General features: G+C 56.9%; 6 protein-coding genes across 6 annotated transcripts; 4 read left to right on the top strand and 2 right to left on the bottom strand.

The window, feature by feature from the left end:
• The first annotated feature begins 2,141 nt into the window (after window positions 1-2,141).
• IE81DRAFT_319443 (hypothetical protein) lies at window positions 2,142-4,226 on the top strand. Its single transcript, XM_025512726.1, has 2 exons — window positions 2,142-3,199; window positions 3,281-4,226. Exons 1-2 carry the CDS (start codon window positions 2,613-2,615, stop codon window positions 3,861-3,863), a joined length of 1,170 nt encoding a protein of 389 aa, XP_025373231.1. The 5' UTR covers window positions 2,142-2,612; the 3' UTR covers window positions 3,864-4,226.
• A 31-nt stretch (window positions 4,227-4,257) lies between these two features.
• On the top strand, window positions 4,258-4,778 carry IE81DRAFT_81994 (hypothetical protein). Its single transcript, XM_025517672.1, has one exon. It carries the CDS (start codon window positions 4,340-4,342, stop codon window positions 4,637-4,639), a length of 300 nt encoding a protein of 99 aa, XP_025373230.1. The 5' UTR covers window positions 4,258-4,339; the 3' UTR covers window positions 4,640-4,778.
• Window positions 4,707-5,718, top strand: IE81DRAFT_319442 (CMD-domain-containing protein). The gene is made up of 3 exons (XM_025512725.1): window positions 4,707-5,284; window positions 5,393-5,435; window positions 5,512-5,718. The coding sequence occupies exons 1-3, from the start codon at window positions 4,917-4,919 to the stop codon at window positions 5,599-5,601; spliced, it is 501 nt and encodes a 166-aa protein (XP_025373229.1). The 5' UTR covers window positions 4,707-4,916; the 3' UTR covers window positions 5,602-5,718.
• On the bottom strand, window positions 5,687-13,715 carry IE81DRAFT_363495 (hypothetical protein). Its single transcript, XM_025516778.1, has 3 exons — window positions 12,115-13,715; window positions 10,371-12,024; window positions 5,687-10,292 (listed from the first exon to the last, which is right to left on the bottom strand). Exons 1-3 carry the CDS (start codon window positions 13,556-13,558, stop codon window positions 5,831-5,833), a joined length of 7,560 nt encoding a protein of 2,519 aa, XP_025373228.1. The 5' UTR covers window positions 13,559-13,715; the 3' UTR covers window positions 5,687-5,830.
• A 4,468-nt stretch (window positions 13,716-18,183) lies between these two features.
• IE81DRAFT_284486 (hypothetical protein) lies at window positions 18,184-18,558 on the bottom strand (the record flags this gene model as incomplete). Its single annotated transcript, XM_025511590.1, has 1 exon — window positions 18,184-18,558. A coding segment is annotated over one exon (375 nt), but the record flags the coding sequence as incomplete, so codon positions are not given.
• Window positions 18,559-21,040: 2,482 nt separating this feature from the next.
• Window positions 21,041-22,270, top strand: IE81DRAFT_319439 (hypothetical protein). The gene has a single exon (XM_025512724.1). The coding sequence runs from the start codon at window positions 21,192-21,194 to the stop codon at window positions 22,242-22,244; it is 1,053 nt and encodes a 350-aa protein (XP_025373226.1). The 5' UTR covers window positions 21,041-21,191; the 3' UTR covers window positions 22,245-22,270.
• The last annotated feature ends 344 nt before the right edge of the window (window positions 22,271-22,614 follow it).

Raw genomic sequence — 22,614 nt, 5'->3', positions numbered from 1 at the left:
GCGCGGTCGCACCTCTCTATAGCGCGATGCGCGAAAGGTGCGCTAAAAGCGGAGTTTGACGCAGGTCGCCCGTCCCGCCGCAAACAAGTCAACTCCAGAAAGATCTGCGCTCTAATGCGGAAGAAGGGAAGAATGGGCGGAAGAGAGGATATGCGATGCGCATGCACAGCAGCGCCGATTATGCTGGCGCATAGATTCGAATGAGTGACAAATTGTGATGCAGCCCCTAGCTTGTATGCCTTTACTCGGGTAATGAGGAGCAGCAGCAGCAGCAGCAGCATAACATTTTGTGTTGTTCTGATGCTTTGCTGTTCCTGCCCGCTCTCGTTGAGTTCGATGTTCATGCAACACCGCTCGCGAGTCGCCGCGAATTTTGCTCGATACTGTACTACAGCAGTACTCGTGACTCTTGATTCCTTTTGTGCATCGCACTTATCATCAGCTTCAGCACACGTCACGGCTGCGGCTAAGGCGCGAGCCTGACGCGACGCTTAAGATTCCTGATTCTTGGCCCTACGACTAAGCGCCGAGAAGCTTTTGGCGCGCATGACAGAATCACAAATCAGCAGCAGCAGCACCAGGACTTGGCTTGGCACGAACGCACCATTTGCGCTGGCCGGGTGCAGTTGTGCATCTGCGAGCGACTCAACACTCCAAGTCACAGGGAGTGTGAGATTCGGTGACTGCATGCTGTCAGAGCGAACCGGCCTAAAGGTTCTCCAATCAAAATCACAATCGAGAAAGCTCTGTCTATAGATGCCTATGCATAGATACACTACGCCGCGGTATCGCTATTGTTCAATCTGAATGTAACAATGAAGCGGAGGACAGCTATATAGCTGCTGCATACGCTGGGCGGCGCTGATGCGGATGGGTCCGAGGTGCCCTGCGGAACACACACGCGTCCTCCTTCCGCCGAGGCGCGCAGCGCAAACGCAGATCCGCAATTTGGACGACAATCATGCAAGAATTGAATTGATCCTGTCATGATCTGGCCTTAAAGTGTCCGAGAAATTCATATGAGCTTTGATTGAATGCATGAGGTGGTCCACAACAGTCTTGAATGGGCGGACAAGCTGTATTCATGTGTTGTATACAAGCGGCAAGTAGACCATGGCTCACCAATCTTGAATGCGCCATGCAGAAAGCAGCCGCTCCGCGCCACTTGGCACTGCTGATGTGCGCCTGCATGACCTTTGCTGTGGACAAAGACGAATATGAGGACTCACGGCGTCAGCGCGTGATGCTGAAGAACAAGACCTCTGGACTATTACGGAAGCTATACCAGAGTCGCCGCTGTGACCAGCTTACCACGGCTCAGCTATGTTGTCTGCCTTTTCAATCTTCTTCTGAGCAGCAACGCCTATACAAATGTGGCTTGCTCTGGAACAGATGTGGCACACATAGCACGCACGCGCGCCCTCGCCGCGTCGCCTCGATCGAGGAATGGCTCGATTTGGGCACACGCGTTCACAAGTTCACTATACTTTTGACTTGATTGTCGAGCCTTGCGCTGCTGCTGGCTTCACTCTCCGCGCCGGCAGGCGCTCTCACGCATCAGCTCGCTCTTGTCTGACACAGCTCCCGCGTGCCCCACTGCTGCATCTAATTGCTCTAGCGCCACTGCAAGAGAAAGCTGCAGCGAGCATTGCATGTGATTGCATGAGCGCGCAAGACCAGCCAGCTATAGGGGAAAGGGGATATGTACGCGGCGAGCACGTTCTTCGATTCTGCCCAGCTGCTGCCCGGCCCCAGTGCATCAGCCCCTGCGCCCCTCTTTTGTCTTGGCTAAGTTGCTGGCCCTTGCCAAATGGCGCGCGGTCGATCGAGTGTGAGTGCGTGCGTGCGTGCGTGCGTGCGTGCGTGCGTGCGTGCGCCTCCTATAGCTCTTGCGCGAACACATGTGCATCGTCAGCAGAATCCGAGCGTGGCGCGTCGTGCATGGCAAGCACTTTTGACTGCTGAGGGTCCCGTGCGCTTGCATTGCAGCGCAAATCCAGCGCAAAAGGACCAAACATGTCATTCTTGACTCGACGGCAAAGGCGCACACAGCAGCATGCACAAGTCTTGCGTTGCGTTGCAGCGGTCGGTCACAAAGTGCTCCCGTAGTAGCTGAGGTGCGAGTTGATGAGTGTAGCGCAGTGCCCCTCTGGAACGTTGGCCTCCCTCATGCGCCCCGCCCGCTGGCCCACTCGTGCGCCCATCAGTTCATCCTTGCCGCATCACCGCCTGCTGGCTCTTCTCACAAACTCGATCCCCATCCCTCCATCTCCTTGCTCCCTCATTCTCGACATCTCTCCTGTCTTGCTCCCCTTCCCCTTTCAGGTTTCACGAGCTCACTCGTTGGTTGGTTTGCTGTGCAAGTCAGCTAGGACTCATCTCCCAGACGACTTTCTACATTTCAACCCAGTCCAATCAGCATACACTCGCATTCTTCACGCACAATTCAAACCTGTCCAACAATAACCATTCGAGGAGCAAAGCTGTCTCTATACACACATTCGCTCAGAACAACGCACATCCTCTATCCACAGAGGAAATCTATAGCTCGACTCGCTTCGGTCGAATCCTACAAAAACAACCCTACAGCTCGCTTCTTGATCTGACCCAGGATGCGTTTCACTCTGGCCATCTCGGCCCTCGCAGCTCTGCTGCCAGCCGTCCTCGTGCTACTGTCGCAGCCCACCGAGGCTAGAAACAGACGTTGCGTTCCCCATGGCTTCGACAGCAGATGGTCCCGCACCATCGCCAAGGGAAAGCTGGAATGCTACCACCACTGGCAAGACGGCATCGTTCACGAATACCCAGGCGACATCGAGTACGTGCCTACCATGTGGGATGAGAAGAAGTACGGTGCAAAGTGGGCAGCACGCAAGAAGGAGATGCGAAAGAAGCTTCCCAGGCGTCTGTTGACTTTCAACGAGCCCGATGTCAAGGGCCAAGCCAACATGGACCCCTACTACGCCGCCGACCTTTGGATGAGAGAGATTGTGCCCTGGCAAAAGAAGGGCGTCAAGGTCTCCACCCCTCAGATTGTCTACGATCTCGACTGGATGGACACCTTCATGAAGCAGCTCAAGAAGAAGGGCACCAAGGGTCCCGACTTCATGGCCATCCACTCTTACACACCCAAGGGACAGCGTGGTCTCAACCAACTCAAGTCTTACGTCAAGAAATGCCGTAAGCGTTACGGTCTCAAGTGCGTATTGCGACGCGTCGCAGAATCCTGTTGATGGTAAGCACTGACGGTTGCTTTTGTCTTTCTGGCTCGCTCCAACAGGATCTGGGTTACCGAATACGGTGTCACCGCATCCTCCAAGCCTTCCGCAGCCGAGATCAAGTCGTACCTCGTCCAAGCCCAGAACTTCCTCGACTCTCAATCTTACGTCAAGCGCTCCTTCTGGCTCGGTGGGTTCGCCATCAACAAGCCGCCCGATGGTTTCGTCACCAACAAGAACGCGTTCTTCTCTTCCTCTGGCGGTCTGCGCGACATTGCCCACTGGTGGCTGTACGCCGGCAATGGAGGCAAGTCTCGTCGTGATGCTGCCGGTCTGCCTTCGTCTCCCCTGGAGCACCGCTCCGAGCACTCGCCGGCCATGAGACGTAACCACGCCAAGCTTGCTGCTCGCATGCAAGCTCGTGCGGAGAATGTGACTGCCGAAGCCGACATCGATGCTTACCACGCCGATGTCGACGCCGAGGACAAAGACCTGGCTGACGCTTACGATGGCGACGAGGTCGAATGCGACGAGCACTGCCAGCGCCTCGAGGCTATGCTCGCCAAGACCACCGACGATGACGACGTCATGAAGGACGCCGAAGACAAGATCGAAGGCGAGGATGAGGATGAGGACACCGACTAAGCGCAATCGCCTCGTCTATCCTTTCTGCTCGCCTAATCCAGCGTTGTCATGTCATCTACTGTGCTTGATACACGGTCACCCTCTTGATCAAGTATTCGAGGGCAAGGCCTCTCGGCCCCCGTCACTCTCCCCCCATCTCCCCATCCGCAGAGCTTTTGGCATTGCGCACACGCAAGACCTTCTCTGCAACTCCTCATCCGGCTCTGATTGTTCGGCTTCCAGACCTCTTCCCAACAGTCGTTTCTTGTTACTTGCCGTCTTTTTAGTGCCTCGTCTTCCCTTTGCTGCTTCTTCACTCACCTGGAATGCCATTTCCCACACACGGCCGAAGCCTGGCGCATCGTGCTGTTCGTTCAACCTCAATACCGTCTGTCCTACTCTTGCGTGAGGTGTGTGAAGTGAAGATGGTCAGATCAAGTCGCAAGTCGCGGTGGGTGTAGTGGCGGCGCGAGTATGTGCTACCTCGTGTGCGGTACATGCTTTGGTCAGGGGTTTGGTGCCCACCCTCAATCCGGCTTTGTTTTGCGTCATTCAGCTTGCGGGCGTGGCGGGCCAGCGCTTCGCAATGTGAATGGCGAACGCCGTGGACAGCCCCGCCCTCGCCATATCTTCATCGAGCACTACCGCAGGCGAATGACGTTGATCAGGCGTCAGCGTTACGCGTGCGCGTCTTTTTGAGCCGGCATATGAAGCATGGATCTGGCGTTTTTGACGGTGCGCAGGCTATCAGATGCGCTCGACCGGCCGGTGCGGCCGCCGCCGAGCTCTGTATATAGCTTCCCCCCCTGCGCCTTTTTGGCGTGTGCAGCTAGCTAGCTGGGCGCCGACGCCGTGAGTGGGTGAGATTGGATTCGTGATTGCATATGCCCCTACACCTGTCAATCGTCGCCTCATGACTTTTTCCTCCACTCGTGACTTCTTGGACACTATCGCTCTTCGTTCCCACGCGAGGATCTTTGCAAGTCATTGAAGCTGTTCACGACTCGAAGACGGCCGCTTTTGCACTGCTATCAGCTCCCCTGCGACAGCGCTTGCGCTTACAGAATAGGCAAAATGTCAGGAAAGACCAGCAGCAGCAGCAGCTCTTCTCTCGCAAAGGGCATCAACGCTCAGGACACGCAAGCCGAACTTCACCGCAAGGGCGAGTCGAACAGACGAGAAGTGATGGGCTCCACATTCGTCGATCGCGCCCTATCATCCGCCTCGCCCTTCTCTTTGGCCATTCAAGACTTTGCCACAACGCACGCTTGGGGCGCCGTCTGGGGTAGAGAGGGTTTATCGCCTAGGGATAGGTCCTTGCTCAACATTGGTATGCTCACTGCTTTGGACAAGCAAAACGAGCTGGCTGGTCATGTCAGAGGCGCTCTAAACAATGGATTGGGGGAGAAGGAGATTCAGGAAGCTCTGATTCAGGCGACCATGTGAGTGGGTACGTGGAAGAGCGCGTGGGGCTCTGCTTTGAGTGCTGCTTGCTAGTAGCGCGCCTCGTCGTGTCGGTGCTCACACGGGCGCTGAATCGTCGCACTTAGCTATTCTGGAATGCCAGCTGGTATGGCTGCCTTTCGCACAGCTGTGAGTCCTTCGAGCTCCCTCCAGAGCCTGCGTAAACGTCTGCCCGACTTTCTGATTCGACGCGATGTTGGAACAGGACACCGTCCTCAAATCTTGGCGGGAGGACCATGGTCTCAAGCCAGACGAGGTCATTCCCGCCGCACCTCGAGGCAGACAAGGGGCATGAAATATTCGTCAAGAGCATGTCTGCCGCACAACGGGCGTGAGAGAGAGAGCCTGATCATTGGAATCAATCATCAAGCTTGAACAGACAAACGCAATTGGATGAGATTTCTCGCGATGATTGACGCGGAGTGTCGACAAATCTGATGTGAAAGAGGACAGCAGCAATGTTGCACAACCAAGAATGATCCAATGAAAGTCAGAAGGGGTAAGAGATGTAGTACAATGCCACGTCAATGCGAGTCGTCCAGCAGCCGGCTTTGCGCAGCGGTGAGACGCATAGGGTCATAATCCAAATTGTCCGGTGTCGACGAGCGTGCTGTCCAGCTTGTGTCACCACCGCTTGTGCCCGTAAACCTGCTGTTGGCCGAAACGGCGGAGACTTTGCGCGTGGTGGGGGAGCGCGTGGAGGGTTGCTGCATCGACTGCCGAGGACTGACGGTCGAGACAGGTCCTTTATACCCAAAGCGCTCTGCTAGGCCTGAACGTCGACTGTTGCTCTGGGGCAATGCCGAGACGGTCGCTGAGCTTGAAAGACCTGCGCCTTGCACCGTAGTGCCGCTTGAAGATGCCGGGATCGAGGGGCCTGATAAAGAGGCAGGCAGAGTCGTCCGCTTGCTAGGCTGATAGCTCGTGCGAGGTGACGACGGTGAGCCGTGGGTAAGCGCTTTCACCAGCGCGTCGCCTTGGCCAGGGCGCCGAGCGACCGGAGCGGCGAGCTTGCCATTGGAGCTTATTGAGCCCAAAGAAGCCTGGCGGTCCTGGCCAGGGGCACGCCTGCGGAAGCTGGATGGTCGTCCACTACCATTCCCATCCCCTGTCAACCGTTCTTCGTCGGCGTCGCTGAAGGCTCCTTCCAAAGGCTCCTCGTCCTCGAGCGACCATGTCATCTCATGCTCTCGAACGGCCAGACCTAGCGCGCTGGGCATGGACTCCAGACTGGGGGACTTGTTCGACCTGCTGATGTGGGGCACTTCTGCTTCACTAGAAGGCACCGTAGACGAAGGACGTCCATTAGAGCCGCGGCTGTCAAATTGGGCGCTGGAAGTGAAGCCTTGCCGGCGAAGCAAGCTATCCTCGTGGTCGATCGGTGGTCCTGGTGCAAGGACGCTAGGGTTGTCAAAGACGCGGTGAGAAATTGGCTGAAGATCCTCTTGCACGATGCTCATTGAGCTCGCGGTCGGGCTGAAGGCGCTGCTCGCCTCTCGAGCGTTGGCGGCGGAGTCCAGAGCCTGTTGAACGTTTTCTAGCAGCTCGCTGATTCTGACACGATCTTGTCGCTCCTTTGCGAGCTCGTCCTCGAGACTTTGAATCCTGATTTCCTGGTCGCCTTCTCTTTGCGCGGCACGCTCCAAATTGCGCTCCAACTCCAAGACTCGCGTGACTTCCTGGTGCAAATCTCCCCTAAGCTGCTCATTTTGGATCCGAAGCTCGGCGCCTTCCTGCCGAGAACGATCGAGCATGTCCATCAAGCTGTCGCGCTCCAGCGCATGACGTCGCTGCATGGCGCTCAGCGTCGACGGAGCAGGCGAAGCAAGGCCTCGGAGCTGATCGCCTGTGAAGCTATCATTGCCTTCTTGTGAGCCTTGACGCGCAGACGAAGTGCCACGACCATCTCCCATGCGAGCAAGACTTCGTGCTAGAAGCGTGGAGCTGAGTCCCAAGCTAGCGTTGCTCGCGCGACTCGCCGAGCGCGCGGCGCCTACATCAGTCGTCCAGTCGCGCACTGAGCCAGAATCTGGTCTGCGGTATCCAGCGAAAGCTAAGGTTGGAGATGTGACGCCGCTGATGCGATTAGAAGCGGAAGCAAGCTGAGCACGAGCCTTTCGCATCGTGTCGTCAGCAGCTCTGCGTGAATCTTGGAAGGAAGACCCCAACGCCAAGGGACGTGCCTCAAATGTCGGAAACGGCTCCCCGGCTTGCTGCGAGGAGGCGGTGGAGTTGTGACGCGAATGGCCTTGCAAACGTGCGCGAACATCAGCGCCCTGCTCATACGGTCGGCTTGATCCTCGGCCGCGCGTGTTGCGAGGAGACTGCTTCGTAGATCCATATTCTGAGCTGTGTCGGCCGCTCTCGACCTCTTGAGAACGTGGCGTACCTTGCGTTTTGATGGTCGCAGAGGGAGAGGTACTGAACGCACCAGTGCCTCCCGATCCGCTTCCTTGTGAGTTTGCCGGCTCGTTGCTGAAGCGCTTCAACGTTGCAGTGCTCGACTCGGGCGCATCGATGCTGACGCGAGTGGGGTGGGCACTGGCAGAACCACCATGCGACTGCCTTCTCGTACCATTCACGATACGCTGGTCTCGGGTGGCAACGCGGCGTTGAGGGGATTCTGAATTTGCACGACGAGACGAGGTCGAGAGATTGCTCGAGCGTCCTCGTAGTTCAGCATGCTCTGAAGCCTCCAAATCCTCAGGCACTGTCCGTATGCGCGACAGCGCATCTGCGTCACGCAGCAGTTGCTGGCGCGTTGCTCGAGCATTGTGCATTGCCTGCTGCTGTGCAAGACTTTGACCGTGGGCCGACAGTGCGGTCAAACTCTGCACCCTTGTCCGATAATCGGCCTTTGCAGGCTCGCGAACAGGAGGTTGTGGTTGAGAGCGACGTCTCCACGACACGTCCCCCAGATGGGGTGACGGAGCGACGATGCCAGCCGCTGATGCCACGAGCTCGCACATTCGTGTGTATGCAGCTTCCACATCTTGCATCGATTCCTGACGTACTCGAGCATTTCTCGTGGGCGTGGACTCGTGCTGCGAGCGTTGTGTGACTGGGGACAAGGGGCCGCTCCGGCTTGAAGGCAAGTCGGTGGCCCCCGCCGGTCCAACATCCGACTCGCTGGGTATTCTTGGTAGATGTGATGAGCTGATGGCTCGTCTCACGTCGCGCACGGCGTTTGCGATTGCGAGTTCCGAGCCCGGAGGTAGGGTTACGCGACCCGCGAACGACCCCTCGCTCGCATCTTCAGGCGCACCTTCTCTTGTTAGCGACCGCAAGGACATCGATGTCTCCGGGTGATTTGGCGGGCCAATCCTGCGCCGCAGAGAGGAAGGGTCGAAACTTCCTGCGATGCTGTGGTCCTGCAAAGCTCTCTCCACTGCTGCGAGGTCGCTTTCAATTTCTTGGACTGACAAGTCGCGGCGAGACAGGGAAGCCTCCAAATTAGGTGAGATCGCGCGAGCCTCGCCGATCGATTCCCTATTGTTTTCGAGGTCACGCACACGATCTCTTTGAGAAGAGTCGCGCGTCGAGCGTTCTGTTCGCCATCCTGTGGCAGCCGCCTCGGGTCCGCCACCGAAAGTGTTCCTTCGCCGATGCGCCGAGTCTACTGAAGGACTGTCAAAAGATGTTTCATCTGAAATGCGGCGCATGGTTTCCTCCCGCTCTGAGCTCGCAGGGGTGAGCTGTGGGGTCGGCGAGGGTCCTGCGGCAATTGCTGGCGCCGCGTGACCGCGTTCAGCGCTGGATGAGAACGAAGCGATGTTCGGCGAGCGCTCTCCTCGCTGCAAGTTCGTGATGAGATCAGATAGAGCAGCCGAATCTTGTGTGCTGGGTGCGGTGTTTGAAGCAACGCCACGGCTGCCCGTAGAGTCCCCGCGTGAGGTGTCTGCGATCGTAGACAGATCTCCTCTTCGAGAATCTGCGTATCCTGACGTCGCAGTGCGGTATGAAGCGATGGACGTCATGGTTGTGAAGCGGGAATGCGCATCTATGCGCGACCCTTCTCCGTGCGAGTCGGGGAAGGCCAAAGCAGCAGTGCGAGCCTCTTCTGGCTGTTCCTCAGAGTCCTCCATGTCTCCCATGTTCCGCGACGATCGAGAAAGCTGCCACATCTTCGGCACAGCTGGCCTTGGATCTCGAGACGCTTGAGTGCCGTACGAATTAGTGAGGAGATCTGTTGAGGAGCCTGCAGTAAGTGCGATGCCCATTCCTTCATCGGTAGAGGTGCTGTATGCGCTCGCATCGCGCTGCATGACCCCAACAGGCGTGCTCTGTCTCGAAAGCAGCGCATCGGAGAAGGAGGTCTGAGCTCGGCTGGGGTATTTAACCTGTTCAGAGGCCAGCGAACCATACGGTGAGGTCGAAGCGCTCGACAGCGCTTGCAATGTCAGGGATCTGCTGGGTCCAGCAGCGTGTACGCCGGTGTTTGCGAAAGTCGGTGTCGTCGACCGCGCAAAGCCTTCCCTATCCGCCTGGCCAACGTGACTACTGGTCACCGAGTCTAAACTTCTACGCCCACCGTTTCGGAGCGGCGCTTCCATGGCCGGGCTCAGGGTGGCACGAGCGGCGTAAGCGGCAGCTGGAGCAGCTTCGGACCCCACTCGTGTCGATCTCTGGCCATTATTCTCGGCGGCACTCAGCTCCATCTTATTGCGGCGGGGCGAGTCGCGAGAGCGAAAGGAGGAAAAGAGGCCTCTGCTGTTTAGGCTTCTGGACGAGTCACGCGACGTTCGTGTCGAGCCACTGTTCCCCTTGGATTTGTGATCATCGCTCAGACCACCGAACTCGCTTGACTCCTCTGGCAATCCCTCGGGACGCGACTGTGCAGTGGCAGAGCCCCGCGAAGGGTCCGTCCGAGTTCCATTGCTGACAGAGGTGGACTTACTTCGTCCAAACATACGCTTCATGGACAAGAATCCAGACGTGCTACGAGGTGATGCAGCTGCTTCTGCGCGTGGCGATTTGCGAGAGGAGCTTTTGCGCGACGGAAAGAGTGGAAATGTCTCAGCACACCAGCTGTTTTGTGGTGCAGTTGCACATTCACAAACTTACATGCTTCTTAGCTCCTCCCTTACTGCAGCCTTGTCTCTTTTGCCTAAGCTGGCACCTTCGCTTTCTGCCCGCTTGCCTTCCCCACGCACCACTGATCTCTGCTGCATTGATCGCCCGTTGATTCGCGAAGCTGCAGGGGGAGAATTTTCCTCCTCTATCACGGGTGGTGGCGCAGCCGTGATATCGCGCTCGGGCATGTGCAGGGTCAGGCTGGCATTCGTAGCGTGCGTATGATCTACGATTGAGGAGCGACTCGGTGCCCGCAGCAATGGATGTTGTGAGCTGGGATGCCCGGAGCCTGTGGCTGACGTGGAGCCGGACGGAGAGCTCAAGAGCCGAGGCAAGCCACTTCTGGAAGCGTTGGAGCCACCTCGTGGGCGAGTCGAGAGACCGGCGCCCTTGCTTGGTCCGCTAAGAGAGACGCTGCGTGATGGGCGCGAGGCGTCATTGCCAGAAGAAGCTGGCATTTGGCTTGGAGCCATAGCAGCGACCGCCATGCCGATGCTGTCCCGCTGTGACGGGGAGGTCGGGGGCGTGCCTGCTCGCGTGCTCCTGCTTTCCGAGCGCGATGGCAAAAAGAGGCTGAAGAGGCGGCCTTGCAGCAGCGAACTTGAGCCCGAATCCCGCTTGCGATGGCGGTTCCTGTTCAGGTGAGCTGGTGGATGGGACTGAGGCCGCGCTTGCTTTGTAACTGGGGCCGGTACGTTCTCAGGACCAGACAGCCTCTGATGGGTTGCTGACGCGTGACCAACGGGTACCAAGTCGCTTCGAGAGCCTTGTCGAGGCGGAGATGGTGATGGAGAGGGATCTGAGAATGTGCGACGATGACGAAGTCGGCTAGGATGCGGCGGCGTGGAGGGCGAAAGCACGTTGCGACCCAGATGGGAAACGGAGGCCGGTCGCCTGTTCGAGTACAAATGCAGACGCGAAGTGCTTGGTGACGACCGAGGGGCTGGTACGGAAGCGCCTTGCAGGTGGTCGTCTTGATGATCTCTGCGGTCTGGCAGATACGAATCTACTGCAGCCCGGCTCGTACCCAGAAGATGACGCGGAGACCCGTCTGGGCGGCCAAATAGCGCAACGACCCGCTTGGGGCCGCTTGATGGGCTGTCGTCGAGTGCAGTGGCCCAACTAGGCGGCACAAATTCGGGATCGAGGTGCGAATCAGTTCCTTTGCCGGTACTTGCAAGTTGCGCGAGAGCTTTGGGCGCTCGGTCGTCGCGTCCAATCTCTCGAAGCCGAACACCGCTGCGAGGCTCTTGCCAGAAAACGTCAGCTTCAAGGGCCGAAAAGGGTCGCACTTTCACTGGCGACGAGTGGGATCGCTGCTGACGCGTGGTATAGTGCCCTGGGTGCGAACGCTGAGAAGTTGGTACGATGGCTCGCTGCGCGTTGGTATCTCGCGGAGCAAGGGCCCTAAGCTGCGCGAGCGGACCGCCCGAGGCGCTCGCTACTGAGGGTGTGGCGGGCGAGGGCGAGTGACTTACGGTGGCCCTGCGAGGGGCTCTGTTGGACTGCCCCGGCTTTGCTTCCGTAACCTCAGCGCCGCTGCCTCCGCCTACGCCAAGACCCTGAAGTACAGCAGCGAGAGAGTTGCTGCTTTCCGACTTTGGCAGCACGCTCGGGCGCGATCGAAAGGATGAAGGATGAAGGACTGAGACGAGACGAGACGATGATGGAGCGATACATCAGCACAAGACACGTCGAGAGGTTCGCGTGAACGTCGCCAGGTATCTTTCCTCACCTGAAGTTCCCGCTGATGTACGAGCTGGCGGATGATCAGATGCAGTGGCAAGTACTCCAATGAGACTGGTACCGCTCAACGGCCTGGTGAGGTCCAGTTCGCTGATTTGACTGGCTCTCCTCAGCTCCTCTCCACGGCGTCGGCCTGCGGACCCAGAGGGGCTTCGAGGCGGGGGAGGAAGCGACGTCGGATGCCTAGCATTCGCTGACCAGATCCCATGCACCAGGTTCGGCTCGTACACGTCCGATGAATTTCCCGGAATTGATCCGCGTCGTGAAGTCGAGGCGGCGCGGGAGAGCACTGGCGTGGCGAAAGTGTCGATGTCCGGCGAGATAGGCGAGCAATTGGTGCGGAAGCCTTCAGCTGTCTGTGCCCCGCGCTGATCGATGTTGGGGCCTACAATATAGGAGAAGGCCGAGTTCGGAAGGCCCGAAGCGACGTGTGAGGGAGGCCGGTGGTGGGTGCTTGGATCGGGGAGTCCCGTGACGCGCGCGAGCGGAGAATACAGAGCGGAATTACTTGAAGCGCCTGCGGACTGCGTGGAGGTCAAGATGGGAGACTTCTGACCTTGTTGACGGGAGGTGGACGATTGCGCCCCGCGGCACGGTTGGGGTGATGAGAGTGAAGAAGTGGAAGTGCGAGCACCAAGAGCGAAAGTTGTGCTTAATCTCCGCGTCAGCATCGCAGCGGGATGCCGCAAAGCTTCGCTGCCCACGGCAGAACGCTCGTCCTGCGCCTGCCGCTGCTGATACTGTGGCTGATGCTGCTGCTGCTGCTGCTGCTGCTGCGCCTGAAGCTGCTGCTGCTGGTGGAGTTGGGCAGTTGATGGGTGAGACGCGCTAGCGTCTGCACGACGTGCATGAGCAGCTGATGCAGCAGCAGGCGCCTCGTTTGCCATGGGCGCGTGCCTTGAGACGCCATCTTGAGACAAGGCAGATGATGAAAGAGTTGCGCGTCTGGATGCGGCTGATGGCTGAGACAGCCCTTGCGGCCGATGCGATGAACCTTCGTGATGATGCTCATCACTACGACCGGATGGATGTTGATCTCGTCGCGATGAGGTCATAAACGTTCTCGGCAGAGTCATGGGTCTCAGAAACAAGGATCGACGCGTTCTCGACTCCTTGTGCTTCTTCACGTCGTCTGCCTTCGAAGAAGAAGCCTGCTGCTCCTCCTCATCGACGCATGTGTCGGCCGTACCTTGACCAAGGGCTGCGCGGCCCTTCCTTGCTCGCAAGGTGGCAGAGACAGCAGCAGCAGCAGCACGACCCACGCTACCATTGCTGCTGGTCAGGCTTCCGCTGCTGTTCGCGTTCTTCAATAGAAGTGCGCGCCTAAGACGGCGGCTTCGCGTGTTCGTCCTCCGACGATTTCGCACTCGTGGAGGCGAAGCGTCACCTGCTGCCGCATTGCGGAGCGAGGAGTATGAGGCCCCGGCAGCCATCACGTCAATGTCACCTACACAGCCGATCCACCGTCACAGATGGGATCGAACGACGTGACCGCGAGGCGCGGCTGGATGTCAGCGGTCGCCAGATCTCAGGCGCCGTGCTTTGCCGAGGCCAGGCCCTGATGTTTGCGGCTCAGCTATGCAAGGAGCTCGGATAGCGCGCGCGAGTGTGTGAACTTGTTGTGTGTGCAGCTTCGGCGCTCTGAAGACGAAGGTGGCTTGCGAAGAGCTTGCATGGGAGCGAGCAGGAACGAGCAGCAAGAAGTCATGTCAGCTTCCGAGACAAATCAAGGTGTAGCCTCTGGTCGCTTGATATGGACTAGCGTCTAGCACTGCTGCCAAGGGACTCTTGCCGTCATTCGATCGCGCCCGTGAAGGATATGGTTTCACGAGACGGCCGAACTGTTTGTTATCACCCCGCTCAATTTCCGGCGATCCCCGCATTAATTGGCCTTTTGCCGCTAAAGAGGGTGATTTGCGGAGAAGTGCCACTCAACTGCAAGCCCTCCTTTTGAAGATCGCGCAAGTCACAGACAAATTCTTGGCTTCTACAGGCCACACTGACGACGGCTGGCGATCTCTATAGGGGCTTGAGAGAGCGGATCTGTGCGAGCTTCGACGTTGCAACTTTGCGCAGCTTGGCTCGCCGCGAGCAGCAAGCGCGCGCTACGGCATGCGAGAGACGCGACGCGCTGCAACGCGACTTGTCCTCCCACGCGTGTATGCCTGCAACTCCCCAAAAAGTCGAGCAGCGAGCACGACCACTGTGACTGTGACTTGAGCGGACCCACATCGTTTGCTGCGGTAGCCCCTGACTGCGAGCTGGTCTTCGTAGCGGCCGACGCACGCTTCGAATCGGAAGGCCATTCACATTATACTCCTCGAAGAAGTGTAGCGCACAACTCACCTTGTTGTCTGTTGCCGTTATATCGGGTTGGATGGAAGGCCATCTGCGGAGAAAAATGAGCGGAGATGACTAAAGGTAAATGATTGACCTGCTTCCAATTGTGAATGGACGTCCTGTCGGTCCACTTGCGACAGGCTCACCTGAAGAAATCGGCGGCTAGCCTGCGTGTGACGCAAGAATGTCCCCGCTGCGAACGCTCCTCAACGGAGACGAACTTGTAAGCCCTCAGGCTGATTAGTCAGAGTTTCGCGCGGAAATCTTTACGTAAATGATCGTGATGTCTCTTGCGGTCTTCGTCAACTTGATTTGACTTATGGCGTCTGTTCTTTGAAGGAACTGGATGTCGTAGGAATAGTCATCTGCGTATCGGATACGAGCAAGAACGTGACGGCGCCGGGAATGAGACTTGGCGTGAGTCGGACCGAGTCGTGGCAAGTGGGGCAGTCCCAGAGGGGCATAAGAGTTGGTGTGCTGAGTGGCTCTTTCGTGACTTGAGAAGTGAAGACGTAGCTCGTGATTGATGCGACGTAAGCTGCTCTTTTATCGCCAGGAGAAGAAATGCGGATGGAGGACGTGTGGTAGATGACGGCGGCGAGTGTGCGCCCAGGAGCGAGAGAGGAAAGACTATAAACAAGGACGATCACTGCCTTTCGATGGCCCTGACATCTATGAGCTGTGATGGGCTTCGACAGCGGAACACGTGCCTGGCAGCGGTCGAAAGGCAGTGAGTGGTATCTCGGACAGTCAGGCAGGGTCGGCCAGGTAGGGGGTTCGTCCCTTTCAAAGCCTTCAGAGCTTGACCATTATGTCGGGCGAGCGTTCGGATGGCGGAGGAGCGTCGCTCAACTGTTCTTACACCGGACCTAGTGGGCCACGATTGGCGGATCCGTCATCGCCCAGACCGGGCGGCAAAACAGCGGCAGTGCTGGGTCGGGGTGGTGCATATCGCGTGCGCGGCGACATGCGTGTATGCACGGCTTCCACAGCAACAATCTCATTGCAAATCGGAGCGGGATGGCTAGGTACAGCAGCTGGACTGGGATGCTATGCCCGCACATCCACCCAATTCCAACTTTTGAAGAGTTCAGCGTACGTATGCCGAGGTCTATCAGCGCGCAGCTGCACCAGGGGCAGACGAATTCTTGGAAGCACTGATGAGGCGTTTCTGCAGTCCTGACTTGCAGGTACATAGGCCAAATTGGGCTTTCTCTCCTACGCTTCTTGGACGCACCGCACCGCCCTTCTCCTGCCGGCCTCGGGCAGTAGACGCCTGCTCGATATACTCGCGACTGTAATTCCGCATGACCATGCCGAGGCCCAAATTCCAACATGATCGACAATGCACCACACTAGCCTCCGAGCTGCAGCATACAATCAGCCACCGCGCGTCGATCGAGCGTCATGTCTGCCTGCTTAATTGCGCTCTTCCGCTCGTCCCCCATTTGATTCCCTCTTTACGCTACCGCACAACATTTGAAAGCCGAGCACAGCAAGGCGTGAATGTTCGATTCCCGATGATGGTTCTGTATAGGTAATTGGCACAGACCACGCACGCACTGCCCATGACGTTGCTCAAAGACCGCGTTGCCAACATTTCGGCTGTCAACCGGTGGTCCTCTGGCTGCCTTTGGAGTGCATGCCTGACTAGGGATTCGCTTACGGTGGTGACAAACGGTGTGTGAGAGAGGACTGCGCATGGAAGGTGTCGGAAGCTTGATACTGCGCTGCAAGCCCGACCTTTCACCAGTCACTCGGGTCCAAGCTAATGCAGCTCCATGTTTGCTCGAAGTGTGAATCATGGCAGTATGGAGGATAACAAACAAACAAACTTGAACGCCGCCCTTCGCTCGTCTCGGCTCATTTGAAGACGGAAGAGAGGGTCTACATTGCCGACACGCTACATACTCTGGGCCACACCACAGCTTCATCAGCCTTCAGACCTATAGTTTCGTTATGTACAGACATGCGGCGACTATATCGTCGGTCGCCTGCGGTTAGGCTGTACTGATCAAGTTCGATGTGACCTTCGAAGTGCGGGTTGGTTCATCTTGAATCTACAAAAGAGCCGAGCGAAGCCCGCATGAAAGTGCAAAACCTTCTGCAAGATGTGAAACACACGTCTTGAAGAGCCCGCCCGCCCGCCTCGAGGACGCAACGCGATGTTCGGTACGAACGCGTCCATGCGGCGCAGCTAGGAATCGTCGATCGCTTGTTGCTGTACCACGCGCGTCGTGGCGCGAATGATCACGAACACGGATATGGGTCAGACGTCAGATTCAGCTAGCATCCGCGACGCGCGATTGAGCCGTCGCCGATCAAGGGATTCGAGAACCTTTTGCTGATGAACATCCAAATCATCCTGAACGCTATTCACGTGATTCACGATTTCGGGTCTGACTTTTGACTCACTCAAAACTCACCCGGCACGTCTAACTCAAACTCACTTCGCGTGCTGTTTGTGGGCAGTCGCAAGTGCTCTGCAAGCGTTGAAATGCAGCTTCAAGGTGAACGCTTTCCACCAGATCAATCATTCTTCAAATCACCAACAGCGCTGGGACGTCTGCTCGTCATGAAGTCTCGACATCCCCGACGCTCGACCTGGATGGAGGTCTGGAGCAGCTAGGGACCGATACTCACTGCTTCACACAATAAAAGACGTGCTCAGTCATCAACACAGTGCTCAGGCAAAGTATTCGAATGGCGTATCGAATGACGTATAGGTCTATGAGTGGAGTGAGTGAGAAGCAAGGTGACGGAAAGCGAAGGCTGCGGCACGAGGGCCGCGCATAGGATGGTGTGTTCCAGATGGCGCAAACGCGAGAGATGGAAGTGGATTTTTCGAGGTCGAGCTATGATTAAACTTGCGTACCTACGGAGGCGGGAGTAGACCAAGCCAACAACCCAGGCTCGTTGGGAGCGGGGATGGAAGGCTCACGGATGGCCGGAAGCAAGGGCACGAAGTTGCACAATGCGACCAGAAGCCAGATGTGACGGTAGAGACAGAACGCGAGAATGGAGGAGACCAAATGATACAATGAGTGGTACGCCAGTACTCGACTCGGTGGTGCGACTCGTGTATCGAGCGCGTGTCCCTTCTTCGGAAACAGCCGTGTCGGAGAGCAGAAAGCTCGAATCAAGGAGCTAACACTGCTTAGTTGTCAGCCTTGGTAGAGTTGGCTGCCCATCCAAACGTGACGTTGGCAATGGAGGGAGGAACCTCGTTGGCGGTGACGTTGGCCAAGGCCTTGTAGCCGTCCGCGAGGATGATGGTGTTGGGCTCGGAGGCGGGCATGAAGGTGGTCACGACGGCGGAGACGTTCATCTTGTTGGCATTGTTAACGATCACGAGTTCCTTGCCGCAAGCGGAAGCGAGATCGTCGTTGCTAACGAGCTCAGAGGGGCCCACAGCGACAGCAACTTGGTTCTTGCCAACCTTGGCATCTGGGCAGCCAGCGTTGCCGACTGCTGCCCACCATTGAGGAACACTGGTAACGTTCTTGCCGCTGATGGCGCCGCCAGCAAGGTCAGAGTCGTTGGCAGTGGCCGAAGGAGAAGGTGCAGACGAAGTGGTGGAGCTAGGGCTGGGAGTCTCGGAGTGAGTAGAGGAGGTTCGCTGAGCAGAAGATGACTGCGATTGCTGAGCTTGGCGGTTGTTGCCAGAGTTGTTGTTGTTGCTGCTGCTAGAGTCGGAGGAGCCTTGACCAACAAAGTTCCACGACATTTGGAATTGACCGAGGCCGAGGTTGCCGTTGGTCAAAGAGGAGAAAAGGTTGCGACTCATGTCGAGGTCCCCGCTGTTAGGGCAACTTGGGCAGGCATCGACGATGGTAGCGCGCTGAGTGTTGCCATTGTAGTGGATCTCGATTTGACGACCACAGTACTGGCTCTTGGCACCGGTGAAGCCATACATGTTGGTGTTGAGTGCAACGACATTCTCGTTGCCGCTGTTCGTCCAGCCGCAAGCGCCCAGGCCGACGGCGTAGTAGGTTGCGCGGCCGCTCGATCGACGAGCGATGGGCGCAGCGGAGACATTGATCGCAGCTGCGGCGGCCACAATGGCGAACAGGATAGTCTTCGTGGAGAACATCTTGAGTGGTGAGTGCGCGAAGCTGTGGATACTTGTGTGAGTGTGTGAAGGGGGTGTGTTGGATGATGAGTCAGAAGAGGGAGTGTTGCTTGACGAGCTAGGCCAGTCGAGAATGAGTGTGTGTAGGGGAGAGGGGTTGGTGATGTTGCAGATCGGGTTGATGGTGAAGGGAGACTTCTGCTTCGGAGGAAGTTAGGAGGTCGTGCGCTTCTTATACAAAAGAGCTGGACTCTCGGCATCCAAAGTGCTCCGTCGACATGATGCCCAGTGGATCCTCATCCTCGTGCCGGATGTAGTCAGCTCTTGCCGTGAAGGCTGATGAGGCTGCTTGACTTCTCGATGGAACCACGGAGCAAGGGCCGCCTTCATATTACACCTTCAAAATTTTCAGATCGACAAGGCGCAGAAGCTCCTTTGCTGCAGTCGATCAACGTGGAGGGCCTGAGCAGCTTGCACACGGTCCGACCTCGGATCGGCAAGCAGATTGTCAAGGGTAGATGACCCGGAGCAGGAAAGAGAGGGAGGGTCAGACGCGAGGCAGACCTTTGCTCCCGCAAGCCGAGTTGGAACGATCAAAATCGAGGGTGTCTCATGCGCCCCTGGATCAAGCACACAGGATCACGGACGGATTTGCGTGCTTTCGTGGCGCCTGCGGCCGTCTAATTTGAATCAAAGTGAATCATGACTTGACCTCGCTACGCGCGCCGAGTGGAGTTACGATTGAGGTCATAGCGTGAAAGACGGCAATGAGCTCTACCTGGGCATGAGATGCTGCGTTTCGCGGCAAAAAATTTGGATCGGACATCTGCAAATCGAATCAGGGTTCGGCGCGCGGCGTCTCAGGGAAGTGGCCGCTTTCCAAATGATCTGCGCGGATGCATGCATGATGCACACAGCTCAGCCACATCACCACCGGCCGGGGGGCTCACACTGCACCTGCCTGCTGCTCCCTGAATCTGAATCAGGGCACTTGACTCATGCAATGCGTTGTAATTCACGATTGCATTACAGGGACGAATGAAGCAGGCGAGGGGAAGCACGCGCATACATATGAAGAGGCCCGCCTAGCTGGCGTTTATTCCCCTGCGCGTTCGGTGTTGCTCCTCAGTCGCACCTGCAGCGCCGCGCATGGGGCTTCAAGTAGGGCCCCTCAAATCCAAGAATCAAGAATCGATCGACCTTTCCGAACTTTGTTCCGTCATTCCTCGCGTGGCAGACTCGGATGCTGTGAACTAAGAGCCAGACGCCGTGCGCTTAAATCACAAGTCCTCACGATGCTTAGCACACGTCCCGCAAAAGACGTCGTCACGCAGTCTGGTCTGCTCGATGAGTACAGCGGCATTCAATCATGCTCTCCTTGCTAGGAGGCAATTAGGACAATCCCCTTGCTGTTGCATGAGTTCAAAAGCAAGACGAGAGGGCCCGAGGAGATCGACTCAGATAGGCAGAGTTAGCCGGCAAAGAGGGTCGAATCGGCCAGAGCTTGAGCAGATGGACAGGCGGCAGCGAGCAACTTGATCGATCGAGACGCTCAATTCGTGATTCTCGATTGCGGTTAGTTGGGGTTAGGACCTGCGCTTCAATCCCACTACAGTGACTCAAGACGGGCATGACCAGGCAGGCAGGCACCAGCGCGCGTGGATCGCTCTTGCATGCAGCAGAAGCAGCCGGCGGCCTGAGACACAAAGAAAGAGCTTGACGGCACTCTGACCTGAATCGGTCCGGTCCGCTCATGCTGTGCCCATACTCAGCATGCACGCGACTGTGAGGTTGCAGTCTGAAAGTCGTGAGTACGCGCGCATCGCGAGCTGCAGAACACGAATTCGAGGGTGCTCGCAGCTCCACGCCCGACGTTCTTCATTCTGCCGTGAGTGTGATGTCTATAGCTGCATAATTTTGAATCGAGACATCTCTGCCAAGAGTCGGCACCATGGTGTCACGTGCTGGTGACAGTCATGACGTCCTCGAACAATCGTGAAAGATCACCCGCGAATCTTCATCGGATCACAAAGTGCGGCGAATTCAAGATTGAAATCACGATTCTTGAACGAAAATCACGTGAAGATTTTTCGACCACGAACCGACGCTACGGGAGGCCCGTGTGGATGCACGGCGACTTCGGATTCACGTGATTGTTGATTTTTGATCCTTGATTTGATTTTTGATTGTGATTCAAGATTCAAGATTATTTTAATCTTGAATGATTCCGTCTCCTCTCGTGCACACGACGTTGATGTCAGGCTCCGAACTGAAGAAGACATATAGATGGCGAGTGTTGGGAGCTGCTTGTCATCACGAGCACTTTGATAAAGACGTCCCATATCTTATGTGAGTCTTTAAGTCATGAGGTGCGTGTCCTCAACAAAGAAGTTCTGGTTTCCGCTGTCTTTGCGAAAGTCACGTGACTGTCACAGGCAACTTCCTGCATCTGCACGAGAGCACAGGCAACCCCCCTGATCATCCAAGCTAATCACGATCGGGCCCCCTTTCTGATGAATGTGGAGGCTCTCTTGCTTAAAGCGCCTGAGCTAAGCCCTTTTCTGTCGCCTTCACCATTGCGATTGCCCCAAGTCATCACAATCACGACCCTACCTGATTTTGGCTGCCCATCCCAAGCAAGCAGGCAAGCAAACATGACTTTCCCTACCACTACTCGTGCCTGGACCTACAGCGGACCCTTTCCTCGCGGTTTCAAACTTTCCACCATCTCTGTTCCTCAGCCAGCCGAAGATGCATCCGCTCAGGACTCGCTGATCGTTCGCGTCACAGCCGCTGCTCTCAATCCAGTAGACATTCAGCTCATGAACTTGCCCCGTGGCTTGTTCGAGCGCGGCAAGAGTGAAGAGCGCGGCATCGGATTTGACTTTGCCGGCGTCGTTCTGACTGCACCCAAGGACAGCGGACACCAAGTCGGGGATGAGATCATGGGCACCACCTTCTCCCCTCTCGCCATCCACCGGGGCACCTTGGCCGAGGTCGCCGTGCTGGACGCCAAAGCAACTGTGGCAGTCGCCAAGCCACAGGGCTGGACTCACGCTCAAGCGGCCGCCATTCCGCTCGTGTGGCTCACGGCCAAGACTAGCATCGAAAGCGTATCGAGTTACTTGACCATGTCCAAGCCAAAAGTAGTCGTTCTCGGAGGCAGCTCGGCGACAGGTATCTATTCCATCATGCTAGCCAAGCGTCAAGGCTGGACGATCCTCTCGACCAGCTCGGCCAAGAACAAAGATTTTTTGATATCCCTGGGCGTGGACGAGCACGTCGATTACACCAAAGACGACGTCCGACAGCAAGTGACGAAATTCCGGCCAGATGCCATCATCGACTGCGTGGGCGGCACGGAGTGCATCGGCATTGCTGGCAATAAACGCTATATCACCATTGTTGGAGACAAGACAAGCCGTGATACGATGGGCGGTCCATATGTCTATTACGACCTGAGGCATCCCGTCAACGCTGTCTCGCAATGGATTCGCTGGGTCAAAGGTCACGTAGGTCTGGGAGAAAGCTACGACATCGTTCATCTGGAATACCAGAAGGATTGGTTGCAGGATGCTCCCGAGGTACTGGCCACAAAGGACATTTTTATTGACAGCGTACATCCTTTTGAGCGGGCGGACGAGGCTTATAAAAGACTTGATACCGGCCGCGCTAAGGGCAAGGTCGTTGTTGAGATTGGCGCTTAATGAGAATGGCATTCTTGATTCTTCGAATGGTGTTGCGTGACATGAAGCTTCTGATACCGGGGCTGCACTCGTATGTGCAAGTCGCTTCGGCGACCTGCTCGCATCAAAGGCTGTCGAAAGTGGGATGGCTGAGACGCGTAACCGAGTGCAATCGGCCTCCGGTCTGAAGTCCGCTCGTGGAGTCATGAATCTGCTCGGCCTCTTTCCCAAGCATGCTGGTGATATCGAGAGCCGGACACCGGTCAGGGTTCGTTTGGGCACATGCGTTGCCCTTTGGTGTGTTCAGTCGATACATTGCTCGAGATGACTCCGACTGACCCTCCGGTGGGGCTGTGCGTGGGAAAATCTTCTTGAAAGACGTGGACTCGCA

This window comes from Ceraceosorus guamensis (assembly GCF_003144195.1).
Source record: "Ceraceosorus guamensis strain MCA 4658 unplaced genomic scaffold IE81scaffold_2, whole genome shotgun sequence".
In the NCBI taxonomy this organism is placed as follows: Eukaryota; Fungi; Basidiomycota; class Exobasidiomycetes; order Ceraceosorales; family Ceraceosoraceae; genus Ceraceosorus; species Ceraceosorus guamensis.
Note: the sequence above shows the minus strand (reverse complement) of the source record. Positions and strands in the feature narration are given on the sequence as shown.

Coding starts and splice junctions, on each gene's coding strand:
- IE81DRAFT_319442 (XM_025512725.1), top strand. CDS start 4,917: ATGTCAGGAAAGACCAGCAGCAGCAGCAGCTCTTCTCTCGCAAAGGGC. Junction 5,285..5,392: donor GCTCTGATTCAGGCGACCAT/GTGAGTGGGTAC, acceptor CGTCGCACTTAG/CTATTCTGGAATGCCAGCTG. Junction 5,436..5,511: donor TGGCTGCCTTTCGCACAGCT/GTGAGTCCTTCG, acceptor ATGTTGGAACAG/GACACCGTCCTCAAATCTTG.
- IE81DRAFT_319443 (XM_025512726.1), top strand. CDS start 2,613: ATGCGTTTCACTCTGGCCATCTCGGCCCTCGCAGCTCTGCTGCCAGCC. Junction 3,200..3,280: donor CGTAAGCGTTACGGTCTCAA/GTGCGTATTGCG, acceptor TCGCTCCAACAG/GATCTGGGTTACCGAATACG.
- IE81DRAFT_81994 (XM_025517672.1), top strand. CDS start 4,340: ATGCTTTGGTCAGGGGTTTGGTGCCCACCCTCAATCCGGCTTTGTTTT.
- IE81DRAFT_363495 (XM_025516778.1), bottom strand. CDS start 13,558: ATGGCTGCCGGGGCCTCATACTCCTCGCTCCGCAATGCGGCAGCAGGT. Junction 12,025..12,114: donor TACATCAGCGGGAACTTCAG/GTGAGGAAAGAT, acceptor GTCTCGTCTCAG/TCCTTCATCCTTCATCCTTT. Junction 10,293..10,370: donor AGGGAGGAGCTAAGAAGCAT/GTAAGTTTGTGA, acceptor GTCGCGCAAAAG/CTCCTCTCGCAAATCGCCAC.
- IE81DRAFT_319439 (XM_025512724.1), top strand. CDS start 21,192: ATGACTTTCCCTACCACTACTCGTGCCTGGACCTACAGCGGACCCTTT.